The sequence below is a fragment of the Symphodus melops genome (genome assembly GCF_947650265.1).
Source record: "Symphodus melops genome assembly, chromosome: 15".
NCBI classification, from domain to species: domain Eukaryota; kingdom Metazoa; phylum Chordata; class Actinopteri; order Labriformes; family Labridae; genus Symphodus; species Symphodus melops.
Genome location: NC_136705.1, coordinates 2741440 through 2756755, shown reverse-complemented (window position 1 = coordinate 2756755; position 15316 = coordinate 2741440). Strand labels below are relative to the sequence as shown.

Sequence of the window (15316 nt, the reverse complement as noted above, 5' to 3'; positions counted from 1 at the left end):
CTGCTCGCTTTAAGAATCTTACAAATTCCATCCGTGGATATAGGATTAAGCATTAAGCTTTTTTTAAGCTGTTGCTTAATTAACTAAACAAACACGGCCTTCTATTTCACTTGATGTCTGGAGTGCTGCGGTATGTGCATGAGCTAATGCTAATTAGTCCTTAACGAAGAGGGCAAGCAGGGCTGCTGGCTGGGGCGGGCAGGTCACTTCTGGTTTTTTTCAAGTGAGCAACACGGTGAAAGTTTTAAATGCTATAAAAACACACTCCTGGAAACTTTCACGTTTTTTTTGGTATGCAATTAAAAACCGGCCGGCTCTTGGATTCCATACATGCTGCAAGTTTAACAGCAATAAAACATATTTGTGATATTTGTTTGCAGCTGCAGACTTGGCAGCGCTTCTCGAAGGCCTAATCTGAGAGCTGCTTCTGGTGCAATCTTCATCTCTTGGCCTCGGCCGTGGATGATCAGCAGTCGTGTTTTGACACGAGCAGTGTTTCAGATGAGGAATGCAGCACTTTGGGGCCTGCACAAATACAAACGGGACTCTTGTCATCAGGCCCACTCTGCACAGCTAATTAAAAGCAAGGGGATTTTTTTGCCTGAGTCACGGAGCAAGCGGGGAGGTACACAAGTGGAGAGGAGGCCGAACAACCAAAGGCAGAGAAATTCCCCTGAAGTTATCATAACACTGAAGGAGCATTTAGACTCAGAACCACTTTTACAGTGTCCACTCGGATCAACTTTTGTGAGATTTTTGTTAAATATTCCCAATAAAAAGCAGTGAAAAAACATGCAGGAGATAAAGTTTGGGGTGATTAAGACATAGTGCCATCTTATAGTCGATAACAACCATGATGTGACGATGATGTCGAAGGCTCCTTTTATCAGAGCAGCGAGCAGTCTTTTATATCATGAGCCAGTTTTTACATACGCACTCCTGAAATCATCTGGACAATTTCAGGAGGATGTTCTCCTGACCTGGAAAGCAACATGGCCCCCTCCGGGAGCGCCTTTGTTTAGTTAGCTAACGGCCAGACGATAACAACACACGACGTGATCGTTTGTGCATAAAGATAGAGAAGTGTCACGATACGGTCGGTGTGTTTGCACGTGGCAGCCATGTTGGATTCTGACTCCGGCTACTCCGACTAGTAAATACGACTTCCGGTGGCGTTCCAGTTGACACTTTCGAAGGGCCTCCTGAGGTAACCATGGAGACGTAAAAGAAACAAGACGTAGCAGACGAAGCAACAGAGTCAGTTAAACGATGCTATGAAGAGAATAGTTTTTCCTTTTTATCAGTGCGACGTGCAGTTCAACAGAACGTGATGCAGCCGTTTAACTACGTGCATGGAGATCGTGGCGGTCAGAATATATAAACGCCACTCTCCTCCCATTGGCTCGAGGTGAAGTTTGTGTGTTTGAAAGGCCAAATAAACTGGTGAAATGTTTTCTAAAAGGTATCAGTAATCATCTCATAAATGTGATATCACTCTGTTACTACATAAATCCACATACCTGAGCACTGAATCTATGTATACACAGCTGTAATCTTTCCCAACCAGCAGCATACAGGAAGAGACACTTTAATTACAGCGTTATTCCTCCGTCACCGTCAATCTATCCGAGCAAAGTTAACCCAGGCCATGTTTACATTCCTCAAACTGCATGTGATGCTATCGAGAGGCTGCAGGAAGGAGATATTTGGAGGGTGAGCTGCTATTATCTCACAACCGTCTGCACGCAGAAATGCTCAGCTGGAGAGTCACCGTGTCCCTCCGCTGGACTGGACACACGTCGATTCACTTTAGTTTGGCTGAAGGGGAAACGAAACGTTGTTTTTTTTTGTTTTTGTTCGCTGAAATGTTCCTCAGGATTCCTCCAATCTACGCACATGCAGTGTCCCCCCCCCCCCCCCCCCCCCCAAAGAGAACTACATTTAACACGTCACTCAAAAGCCCAACTCCGCTCCCAGCACCTCTCGAGTGGGGAAAGTACCCGTGTTCATGCTTTCATAACCGAGGAAGTGCAACGAGATCAGGATTTAACCAGGCGAGGAACACGCTGGGCTCAATGGGTGCAAGTCACAAAACATCCAGCGACGTACGGTGAACAAACCTCTTTGTTCAATATCCTGATAATCACAGCGTGAAGTGGCTGGAGATTCATGACACACACGAGGGCGTGTTATTATTATTTCTAAAACAAACACGACATGCAGAGAATCAGCGTTTCCCTGATACGCTCTTTAGAACTCGGAGCTCAGGTACCACTGATGATGCCTTCGTTTGTCGTTATTTATTTTGAGTTTCAGCAGGGAGTCGGACTAAAAGTTATCTGCTCTCCAAAAGACAAAGGCCTGAGGTGTCAAGCTCAAAAGTTAAAAAATGAAGCCAGTGAAGAAATGCAACACTGCACAGGCAGAGTGTGAATCTGAAGTCAGAAATAAACAGTGTTTTTTAAGAACTCATCGAGGGTTTTATTCACCCAGCAGAGTGATTCTTAAACGTGGATAATTAGGGGCCACTGCTGGCTTGATTGGGTGAGATTACTGAGAGTATGACCATGTTTTATTCAGATCCTGGGTGCAGCATGCTCTGTATTACGAGTTCATAGCATCTGAAAACAAAGCTTATAAAAACTTTGAAACTCCAAACCCAGGAAATTTATTTTCCTCTTGTTCCGTGTGAACGGTGATATCAGGGTGACGCTCGACACCCGGATACAAAATGAGCATGCAGACTCTGCGGCTGATTTGACCCGCTCTGCAGGCTGCAGTGATGTTCAATGAGATGACCTTAGGAACAAATGAAACACGTCAGACCTACCACTGATGACTGTCAGCACATGTGGGGTTCAGGCTCACCGCCTCCTCGCCAATGTTCTTCCCTGAGAGGAGAGATAAAGACAGAGAACAGATAATGACGCGCCGCTGAAACACAAGCTACACACGCAACACTCACGGCGTTCACAGGGCAGAAGAGGGGAGAGAGGATTATGAGAATCAGGGGGGCGTGTTGACTGAACAAACACAACAGGACATACAAGAAGGCGGCTGCTGGATAAAAGCAATGCAAACAGAAGTGGAATGAAATGCAATCCAAGCAGAGGGCTCAGCATTAAACCCTCCATCACTCAGTGCAGAGTGTCTCATTCCATCGGCTCTATTAATATCAAGATGAATGTTAAATACGACGCCGTTAAATACCCAGGTGTCTCTGCAGAGGCCGCTCTGATCAGACGCACGCAGGTGAGCGAGGATTACAGAGAAAACAGGTCAGTCCACTTCTGTGGACTCACACGCTGCCTCCGCTCAGAAAGTAAAACATTAAAGATGAAGTGAACAAAGTCGGCGAGCGTAACACAAGACGGTTCTTTGAGCTGGCTTGTAAAGAGCTGTGCTCTCTCATCATGAACGTGGCTTGAAGACCTCCAGTGCTGACAGTGCGTGTTGACTTTACAATAACGACAATCTAAGAAGCTGCATGTGTGAAAAAGGCTCTTTGTAAATATCTGGGTCAGAAAGTCTTAACGTTTGGCCAAGTCTGATAAATGTTTGGTGAAAAAAAGAAAGAGGACAAAGAGCATGAAGGGGATCGATGTCTCGACTGCTGAATGCAGATTTACCCTGAAGGTGTCGTTTGTTTCCAGCAAAGTGCTGAAGATGTTTTTCGTCACCGTGATGTTCGGGGACTTTAACGCAGGTGTTGGTGGAAAGAATTTCTCTTTTGCAATCAGGTTGATTTGCATAGAAAGGGCTTGGTTTGTAACAACTGTTTGATTACTTCCTCTTCTAAATATGTGCACACAGCGCAGGATCTCTGAGCAACGACTGCTCTGCAGCTCCGTTAAAAAAAACAAACCCCCCGACAGTTTCCCTTTGTCTCATTTTGCACAGGTTTCACCTCAGGATGTGTTGTGGTCACATCTTGACATTAAACCTGTGCACGCTGACGCAGAAATTTACCTGGAAACTGACAAAAAAATGTCAGTCTCTGCTAAGACTTCACCATATTGTATTGTAGAGGAGAGACAAGCATGTTACAAACCTCTGAATACAGATGACACAGTTTGTGAACTTGCAGAGAACAGTAATCAGAGAGCTGGAGACTAAATCACCACAGGCACCAAGAACCGGAGCGCTCTAACAGAGCTGACTTCAGGAACAGGAAGTGAGTGGATATGGCCTCTCAGTGGTCAGGAGATTATACTGCGTCACACGAAGGTGGTTTGATGTCTCACCACTTTCTGCGTGACTCTTCTTCTGCTCCAGAGTGGTGCTGATGTCGTGGACGTCGCAGTAAGCTCGGGTTAGCCGCCACAGAAACGAGGAGCTGTGTCCAAACTGCAAAATGACACGAAACAGATTTAGTTTGGTCACTTTTCTGAGCTGTCATGACTCCTTATATTATATATAATAATATATAATAATATATTTATATTATATTTTATAATAAATAAAATTATATATATATATATATATATATATATATATATATATATATATACATATTATTTTATTTATTTTGTCAACCTTTACAGGTGTCTATCTTCCAATAATTTCATTTGGTGATAATTCATCCATCAATTCCATTGTGATAATAATAATGCAAAAAAAAAAAAAAGAATAAATAAAATAAAAAACAAACCAGCAAACCTGAAGTCTTCATAGCTGCTCAATTTAATATTCTACTGAGTTAAAGGGCGAGCTTTAGGAGTGGCTTCGATTTATTTAAAATCTCAGAAAATAAATCGATTTATGTTTTCTTTTTTTTTGTGAGAACATAATCTGTAACCTGAGCATCCGCAGGCAGCTGATCACCTGCGTTACACACCTCCTGTCTGTGCTCCAGAAGCAGCTCGAGACTCTCTCTCTTTTCAGAGTCAGTGCCCTTGTGCCAGGCGTCGATCCTCTCCAGCAGGACGGACAGCGGGTCTGCAGCTTGCTCCTCCTCGCTCTGCTCTTCATCACTCACTCGCTCTTCTTCTTCTTCATCAGAGTCAGTCAGCGCTGTTATGTACCTGAGAGGGACACAAACATAAAGAACATTGAGTGTCTCCTTTAAAGATCTCCTTCCTTCCTTCCTACGAGACGGGAACGAATGTCCTCACAACCAATCTAAAAACCGTCTCCTACCTGTGAGGTGGAAAGAAAAACACACCTCAGCTGTGGAGCCTCTTTCTTACAAATCAAACACTGAAGGCGTTTGTACCAGCTGCTGATTGTACAGGATCAATCTCATCTGCCTGTTAACGCACAGAATTTGTTTACACAAGTCGGTCACTTAATCGTTTATAGAGACTTTTCTGTTTGAAGGTTGTGAAGCCTTAAACACGGATACCTGAAGGCTTTCGCACCGACACAGGGAGGCTTGTTTGTCAGGGCGAGGCACGCAACGCTGGCATTAGAACCTTTATGGAGCCTTTCAACTCCTGTAAGTATGTACAAACACCTTGAGCTAATTCGAGTGAAACAACAGTCGTGTTAATGGTGAAGGTAAAAAAAATGAAAGACACAGACAAGAGTGAAAATATGAAAAGCCTCTATTAAGTGTTGGCAGTCGCCGCATGTGCGTCATTGGTGGTTAGGGGAATATTTTGGGCTGTAAGCCATGCCGAGGTCGGGATGTGTCGGAGCGGGCCACAGACAGACACACTCGGGACCTAACAGGTGCCTCGTGCCCGAGGCGGCTTCCTGACTCCGCCCCAAAACACACACCTTCAGCCCTGAGTGTTGTGATCACAGGAGAAATATGAGGGCATTTTTTTTTTTAGCTGCAGCTTTTCTTCAGTCAACAGAAGAACTGTCAGGAGTGGCTGACAATGTCAACAACACAAATCAAGCTGGGCATCGTGTGCGGGGAAACTTTGTTGTGTTGCCTGTTAAATGCATCAAATGCATCCTGATTTATAATGAAAACAATCCTTCATACAGAGTCCTGTTCAGTTAGCTTCTCCCTATGAAGGGTGTCCAGGTCGCGTCCCCGTGCTTGTGCTCATGCATGACCTGCACCGTGCTGAAGCACACCTCTTCGCAGCGTGCCGGGTGCAGAGAGAAGAAGTGTGCTCCTTTATGTTGCTGAGCATGCCAATGGCCCAATTTGCATCTCTGCATTGACTGTTTAATGACTGTACTCACACCTCTGGCACTACCTCAAACACCTCTGTACATGCACATGTAACTAGTTTCTAGAAGGTCAGCACTTTGTTTCTAAGGCTCTTTAACTGTTTACAGGTCTCTTTTAATCAGCACATGTTTTTCTCTCCTTCACAGGTTATGTACATTATGCTATATAAGTTTAAGTCTAATGCTAATGCTAACCGCACAGGTTTAACTTGTAATTATGTTTACTCTTAGTCACATAGGGGCTGCTAAATCTTGTTTGGGGATTATTGTATACAGAGGGGAGGGGGGACAGCGGGTGTGTATTGTAACTAATGTCTTGTGTCCTGCCTGTCTGTATACTGCTACTGGATGCCTTGAATTTCCCTCGGGATCAATAAAGTATCTATCTGTCGAAAAAAAAAACTGGACTTCAGGTGTGCAAAGTGCTCGGACGCGGCACCGACTGCCTCGTGTGAGAGAAACTGGACTTTGCAGAAGTTAGTTTTGATCTTGTAGAATCACGTGGCGATAAGTGTGAACAGCCTTTCTGCACCGCTCTGCACCGCCCCGAGAATCATCACTCAGATCTGCAGGCATTAACAGACCAGACACAGCAGATTAAAGCTGTGTGTGTGTGTGTGTGTTTACATGCACTGTATTATAGAGCAATGCATTGCAACAGACAAACATGGCCGGCCTTCCCACTGAATCCTGACACTCACACTGTAGCACTTGTGTCATTCATTCATCAGTTTGTCCTTTTATTCATTGAGCGCTCCCTGCACTTATTTACTCAGCGTAGCTGGACGACTGAGTGATCGGCGCATTCCTGTCACGCCGTTCCACGGCTCATCAATCACTCGACTTGAAAGAAAAAAAACAAGCGAAGGATCTATTTGTATTCGTGTGTGTGTGTTTATGAAGTGAATATGATGGTGTGTGGGAGCCATTATTATCTTTGTGAAGTAGCAAGCAGTGCACGGCTCTGATAGGACCTGTCGAAATATTGTCTTCAGGCCTTCCTACAGGACGACTCACACTCTGCAGACAGGCTCAGCTGTATGTGGGCCCACATTCTCACTCTGACCTCACCTGGAGAGTCAGACCCTCGAGCCAATGGGAGGGGAGTGACCGCTGCAGGATGCATAGAGTGTGTGCACGCGGCCGCTACGACCTCTGTGCACCTGATTACGCTGCTGCATTACGTTACTCGATGTTATTCTGCCTCACTATTTGTAGCATTCATTGATGTAAAGGCAAATATTCTCACAGCTCGACTGTGGCGCTGCAGGGCCGTATCACTATGAACCGTTAGCACAGACGGCGAGTGCTGGATCTCTTTGCAATCACCAGATTTCACACAATTAATTTCCCACCACAACTGCTGCTGCTGGTTTGACTGCACTCAGCTCTCTGCTCTTCTTAGACACTGTCATATGCTGACAGAAGCTGCACGTCATGCATCACCTGCAACTATCTGACTTTCAACCTGTAGAGCAGCAGAGCTTAACATGAACCATCACTTTGGCTACACATAATGTTAATATCCTGTCTGACCGTGTTACACTTGTTGTATTGTGTAAAGCTGGAAGGCTTGATTTTGAACATGCTGTGTGCTCACTGGAGGAGACGAGCCGGTTACTGCCCAGGCCCCAAAGGGGCCAAGAAGGGATCCATCAATAGAGCTAAACTGTGGCAGTCTCCATGGTAACACGTTCAGAACAAAACCAGAGTTACCATCCCAACATCAGCGAGCTCTGAAACATGCAGCCCTGCTCATTCACAGCGTGTAGCTGTACCACTGAAAGCCAGCTCTACAACAATGCACACACACACACACACACACACACACACACACACACACACACACACACACACACACACACACACACACACACACACATTTAGCTGTGGGCTGAGCAGGGAGCGACTCTCACTTTCTCACCGATCAGCTGCTGACATCATCAGCGAGTTCAGAAATAAGCTCTCCTTTGTTGTGGGGAATAACTCAGAGAGGGGAAATAACCCGTCAATCATCTGTCACTGACACATCACGACACTACGAGTCCATAATGATGAATGCACCAATTCAAAGCAAAACAAAGCTAACATTGAGATCCAAAACATGCACTTCCCCACACTGACTCTTAAAACTAAAAGCTAAAAACATCAATCCAAAAAGATGATTGAAAAGACGAACCTCAGAGAAAATAGATCCACCCAGTTTGGGCTTCTTAACTTTTTATTTTAAGCACTGAGACTTCTCAGCTGGTTCATTTTTTAAACTTGTTATGGATCTCTTCTAAAAATCACAAAATCAGTCTACAAAAAAACAACAAATCATTCCTGCTGTAGTTGAAAAATAAATTTGAAAGCAACCCCAATTTCTTAGAGAGGAAGATGTTTGTTTGTTGTTTGTTTTTTTACTTCTGCAAGCTTTAAGCTTCCTCAGAGGCGGGAAAAAAAATAAAATCACTGGACTCATTTGAGTTTGAAAAACTCCCAGACAGCACCGTGTGTCGAACAGAACCAGAATGAGTCTGAGCTTCCACGTGCAGCTAATGGGACTGATGCCAGCATGCACCTGCAACGCCAACATCATCAGAGAACTATTTTGGTGTGGATGAAACTAAATGTTTCATGTTAAATGGGTGGAAACTGACTGCAAGCCAGTCAGCATGGTGGAAGACTCAAAGTCTCAGAAGAACACAAACAAGCTGCAGGAAACAAATAAAATCAACCGAACATTAAACTGGGATCATTCCACTTCAGCGAGTCATTTTGTGCAAACAGTCCTGCAGATTTCTTAATGAAAAGTATCACAACGGTGTATTTCACAGAGTGAGCACTTTGAAGCCGTCACCTTCTTCAGACGGCAAAGAACTACCGTAGCGTCGCATCACGTCTTGGCTCGAAAGATGCACGAGAACACACCACAAAGACCACAGCATCCGCTTGTGTTAAAGGTCGCCCACTAATCGAGAGTAATGTCTGATTAAAAGGAGAAAATGATGCTGCGTTGTAATATGGAGTTTTTAAACGCCCCATCTGTGGAGACTCTGGTCCATGGAGCCGACAGCCCGGGTTCAAATTCCTTTGTTGATTATTCCCACTCTCTCCACTGTCCTTTCTCTCTGGAAAATGCATTTTAAAAAAATCCAAGTAACTATTGACGATGATAAATGGCGGTGAAAACAATCGTTTGACAGAGATGATCCACAACAACAATCCACACGTCTTTAATCTTGCGTCGTCGGTTCATCGCAGAGCCGGTGTGGGTGGTCAGAAGCAAACCTGACAGGGTGACAGAAACACATCATGTCTGCTTCGATGAATACTGTCTACCCTGTTCGCCATTGTTTGTTTGTCTTTCATTCAATGTGAGGATATAGACGTGAATGTCTCGGTTATGGACAGCTGCCTGCCGAGCAACACGTACCATGACGTCACAGGGAAGTTGTGCTAAAGCTTTTAATCGCTATGCAGACAAAGAGCTCCCTTTTTCTCTTTTCTAAACATTTCTGTGTGTTGATCAGACATGCCCGCCACTAAACAAAACTCCTGCTTAAAATCTGCTTAAATCAACAACTATCCAATATCATAAATGCTATTTATCTGGAGAAGGAAAAGAAGAAGCGGTAATGTCCTTGAGCTACAGCGACGTGATGTGAATAAGCTCAACGGGAACTCTTCAAGGAATTACAAGTTCCTACAAGACACTTTGAAATAAGGCCTCTGACAGCTTGGCACACAGACGGGGTGATTGATAGGTCTCCTTACCTGCACAGAGGCAGCTCTGAGGAAGCCGCTGTGACACATGACGAGCGAGAGAAACACACCGCTGGAACTTTCAACCTTTCAGCGGCTGGCTCTGAGAGCTCACTGTGTTTGACCTGCAGACTTAACAAGACATGGTGCCATCACTGGTCACACTTACACACAGACAGCGTGGTTTATAGGGATCATTAAATATTTAACTGCAATCACCAAACGATAAAACTTGAGTTGACTTGAGTATTTTCTGTTTACGCTGCACTCTGTGTGGAAATCTACACTGGAACACATTTGCACTGTAACTTCACCAGACCGAGCTACCCTGCACCGTGATGAAGCAACATGGTCCCCCCCCCTAAAGGGAGGGGGGGCTGCACTCACATTGCACTAGGACAAACCTAGTCATAATACTAGATAGTCGGGGATATTCCCTGAAGACCTCCGAGGTCTCGTGGAGTTTATCCAGCTGACTCTGAACGTCTCATGCCTCTGTCTGACTGTGGAGAGGAACAGTCGAATCGAAGGCTAGCTCGTGCACGAGCATTGGTACCGTGTCAAAGCACACGTCTCCCCACCGTGCCGGGGTCACAGCGGTGCACTGGGTTTGAGCACGGTGCAGAGGTGTACTGGGTTTGAGCACGGTGCAGAGGTGTACTGGGTTTGAGCACAGTGCAGAGGTGTACTGGGTTTGAGCAAGGTGCAGAGGTGTACTGGGTTTGAGCACGGTGCAGAGGTGTACTGGGTTTGAGCACAGTGCAGAGGTGTACTGGGTTTGAGCAAGGTGCAGAGGTGTACTGGGTTTGAGCACGGTGCAGAGGTGTACTGGGTTTGAGCACGGTGCAGAGGTGTACTGGGTTTGAGCACAGTGCAGAGGTGTACTGGGTTTGAGCAAGGTGCAGAGGTGTACTGGGTTTGAGCACAGTGCAGAGGTGTACTGGGTTTGAGCACGGTGCAGAGGTGTACTGGGTTTGAGCACAGTGCAGAGGTGTACTGGGTTTGAGCACGGTGCAGAGGTGTACTGGGTTTGAGCACGGTGCAGAGGTGTACTGGGTTTGAGCACGGTGCAGAGGTGTACTGGGTTTGAGCACGGTGCAGAGAGCTCAGACGAGCCAATCAAACTGGTCACAGGAGGGATTTCATGTTGTGAGTGTGAACATACCTACAAACTGTACAAACGGTTCAATGCACATTCAAAGGGTAAGCGTAATAAGCGTCGGCCCTATCACACACATTAATTATTATGTATTTATTGTTTGTGTATGTTCTATGTTTGGGGAATAAATATTTACGATGTAAGTTCCCTCTCAGCAGGAGAACAGCTGTTCTTAAAGCAGCTCAAACATAGCTGGCAAAGATTCTGATTTTAAAAATCCTACAACTCCGATTTTAAGAAACCAGGAGCTTAAGTCCGCTGCAGAGGGATATAAATACCAGGCTTTGACTATTCAAGATTTCCTCTTATTAGGTTCTGCAGCAATGCCTGCTGGGAGATGTGTGGCACTTCCTGTTTGTACCTTGATGGGGCCATTTCTCCGACTTGAGCTTTTCTTCACAGAAGTCCGCTTCACCTAAAGCCGTGTTTCCTCGAATTCATCACAACAACCGATGCAGCACTAAAACACTGAACTAAGATGTCTGCACACTTCCTGTACCTGCACTAATCTCGTTAATCTCAAATGCATTCTTAAGGCTTTAGATTTCAACGCTGAGCATGGCGTCTCCGGCGAGGAATCGTACGTGAGGACCCAGGGCCGCCGAGCACACACATGAAGAGCCCTTTAAATGGATGTGAGGATTAGGGGTGTAACCGGCTCCTCAGGGGGAACGCAGCACCTTCCCTGAGGGGCTGAAGTTTCTTCACGGCACCATTCCCGCTTACCCCCACACCCTCTGCTCACATAAATAACAGAGCGGCAGGAAAGGCTCTTTAATTATGGGAGGTGTGTGCGTGATGTGATTTCTTTTAAAGCATAATAACCCGGGTGGTAATTAAGAGCATTTGATGCGGCCGACAACTGCCACTCAAAATGTGTGAAGTGTAACCTGCAGTTCAACACAAAGAGGCTGCCTGGTGCATCTGCTAACCAGCATACACGACATGTTGGTGTATACGTTTGAATATGCACGGGTGATTATTCCGTCTTGCAGAACATAAATCACAGAAAACAACGCTGGAGTTCATCGTAACACTCTGGTGTTTGTCCAGCAGAGCGCGCTCGATGTTCCTCCTCCCCTCCGTGCACGTGGTACACGGAGTCTCCTCCTTCATGCAGAGAGATGATCATTTTTACCTCCATCGATAAAAACAAACTATGAATGCTTTAAAGAGCCTGAAGAAGTTTAATACTGTGTCCCACAATCTCATCCATCTCTGCTCTCGTTAAGTTGGCCTTAGTTTACATCCTGGGACCGGATTCACAAAACCCTCCTTCAGTCTTAAAAAAAAAGAAAAAAAAAAAGAGTTAAGATGATTTGATATTCATGAAAAAAGTGCTTATTTATTTTCTTAACTTTCTCCTTCAGAAGAAATGAGATTCTTTAAAGCTAAATTTAATCATTAATAATCATTTTCTTCTTAACTTTAGGCTCACACTAAACCTGTCCAAAGTGTGCCTATGAAAAAGTAAGCCTCTAAAATCTTTGACTTAAACACATTTTAGACGATCGATTTGGATTTCCAGTTTTACTGAACGTTTGTTTTTTGGGGTAACCTGAGTGTCTCGAGACCGTGTGCTGCATCCACAAATCTTTATTTTCACTTTTTACCAAAATTTAGCAGTCGATGTTCCTCAGAAACACTAGGCGAAATGTTCCTCCCATTCTTCTTATTATTATTTACAGAAGCATCATTTATTTTAAAGGAAAAAGGAAATCATCTTAATGATGAAAAAAGACTCGTACGGTGTTTTAAGCTGTCCGTCTGTCAGAACACACGAATGACCTGAAGCTTTTTCTCCTCATGTGACGCATCGTTCAGGAGAAAAACGATGAACCATCAAAAATAGCGTCAACTTCTTCTTAAAAATAATCTTCTCTTTTTTTTCTCTCCTTCTGCTCTGATGCTCTCCTTTATTACGCACTAAATGATGTTATATAACATCCCATGTTTTATAAACATAAACAACACAGGGGGAAAAAAACAGGACCCAACCTCTGCCTGGAATGTGATTCTTAGAGGACACAGACAGTTAACATTTATTACCCAGGGTGCACTGCATGTTCGGATGGCCTACTTTGAGCCGCTGTAGTTGTAAAAAATGGCTCCGAGGCAGCTGATTAATCACGGTGAGAACAGTAACAGAAGCAGGGAGGAGCCGCACACCTCTGATCTAACTAAACACCTAAAAGTGTGCGGTTAGGATCTGACAGAGGCTTGACTTCTTGGCACTTTGCAAACTTCACTTCCTACAGGATAGTTCGCAGGTCATGCCAGGTTAAGCCCCCCCAATCTCTGTCACTTCTCATATATACGGTTTCCAAAATGATGCGTTCACCCGGCTGCAGAGAAGCCTGGGCTTAATCGCCATCTTTTAAAGATTGATGTTTGTTTTTACATGAGAAGAGACTCAGAATGGTAGCCTATTGAAAAGACACACATCTGTTGTTTATGTTATCAGGGGCTGGCACACGTTCAAGGCGTTTGGCTGAGGTTGGAGGTGAATGACTGGGCATGTGCTGCTTGATTAGTCTGCTGTTCTGTGCAGCGCCGCGGGCGAATGTACACACTGTCATCTGTATGATTTAGCACGGAGAAGGAGCAAGCGAGTCTAACTGCTGAAGTGGGAGGGCTGCAAAAAAAAAAGTTTGATCCACATTAAGATAAGATGTGCTAAATGAAGCTGGCATCAATTCACACTTTGCCACCTGTTAGGCTGGAGCTGATTTATTTTTCCAGATAAGATTATTTTTTGGTTGTGAAATGATCCTGGTGAAAGTGAGCGAGAAGCTTCTGACGAGCTTCAGTGTGAAGACGAGGCCGAGCCTGCGTCAGCCTCCACGTCGGCTCAAGTGTTGCAAACAGTGAAGTCTGCTGGACAAACCATGAACTGATGACGCCGTGTCGACATCATCACAAGCAGCCAGAGCTGTATTCACCGTCACACAGCTCACACTGCTTAACCCCTCCACGCCTGAATGTGTTTCCAAGTATTAAAACTTTTTCTTTTTTACATGTTTCTGCTTTCAAGTCGATGCTAAATTAAGATTGTTGTAAGATGTTGTTGGTCCTATGACAAACTAATGCTTGCGAAAGGTTCCTTGTATTGAAAGTGCATCAGCCGGCGGTGGAGGAATACGGACGCTGTTTTGGCTGCATTTGGAGCAGAAGCGGTTTGATGCAAATTAGCGACATCAGGCATCGAGGGGTTAATGTGCACTTTGAATATCTCCCTCTCAATATTCACCCCTCATATTCGAACTTGTTCTTTCTGCCATGTGAAGATCCTGCAGCGTCTGTTGCTCCACCTGCTCTGATACATGAGCTGAGCAATTAATCGAAAATTCATTAAAAAAGCCGACGGCGAACTGACCTAATCTTACCCATGTTGATTATTTATATCTGCTGTTCTTCATGATTTACACAACGCCTGTGTTTGCAACAGGTCTCTCCTGAGTGATAACCTGCCTTTAAAACAACAGTGGAACATATAAAGTGTGAATGAACACGCTGCATGGGGGCGGCTGCTGGTCAGTGGTGGAGTTAGACGTCTCTCAACCCGGAAGGTTGGGGGTTCGATCCCGAAGCTCCTGCAGCTACATGTCCAATGTGGCGAAACACTTAACCCCAAGTTGTGAATGTGTATGTATAGGATTAGTTACTACAGATGGATCCATAATGGCCTCTACCATCAGTGTGTGACCTGCGGTGTAAAAACACTTTGAGTAGACAAGAGACGAGAAAAGCTCGACACAAGCCCATTTACTGAATTAATTAAGCGTTGCACTGTTTAATGACTTGATCTTTAAATCCTCCTGGGAGTGATGTGTGCAGGTCGAGCACCTCTATCAAAGGAGTGACTCCGACGCTATGGCCTTCACAATCACTGCCACAAAATCTGTGTTGGAATAAATGCACTTTCTGTCTGATATCGAGTAAAGACAGACCACAGAAAGCCTCCTGGCATCAACAACCAGGAACTGCTTTTCCAGCACTCTTTTTATTGGCCAACAGGGGGCGCCTGACTGTGTCATCAGAAGATTAACTCTCAACAAACATCGTCCCGTCGAAATCACTGATTTCATTTCAATACAGCATGATGCTCATTAAATGAATAACGGTCCCATTCAGAGTGACATAGATGAAGCTACTTTGAGCTTTCTTGTGTAATCTGGACGCTGGGATTTAAAGGTGCAACTCCTTAACCACGCTCCACCCTGTGACATCCATAAAATCAATCTTGACTTCGAAACAAAGAAGGTGATGAAAGTCAAAATG

At 44.8% G+C, this 15316-nt stretch overlaps 1 protein-coding gene across 1 annotated transcript in view; it reads right to left on the bottom strand.

Annotated features, from left to right (window-relative positions):
- The window catches only part of rmdn2 (regulator of microtubule dynamics 2), a 31718-nt gene that overhangs the window by 13680 nt on the left and 2722 nt on the right, over window positions 1-15316 (bottom strand). The window contains exons 4-6 of the mRNA XM_079362440.1: window positions 4838-5024; window positions 4245-4347; window positions 2831-2891 (exon numbers count right to left, since the gene is read on the bottom strand). Of these exons, the coding sequence (XP_079218566.1) occupies window positions 2831-2891; window positions 4245-4347; window positions 4838-5024 (351 nt within the window). The remainder of the gene's footprint in view (window positions 1-2830; window positions 2892-4244; window positions 4348-4837; window positions 5025-15316) is intronic.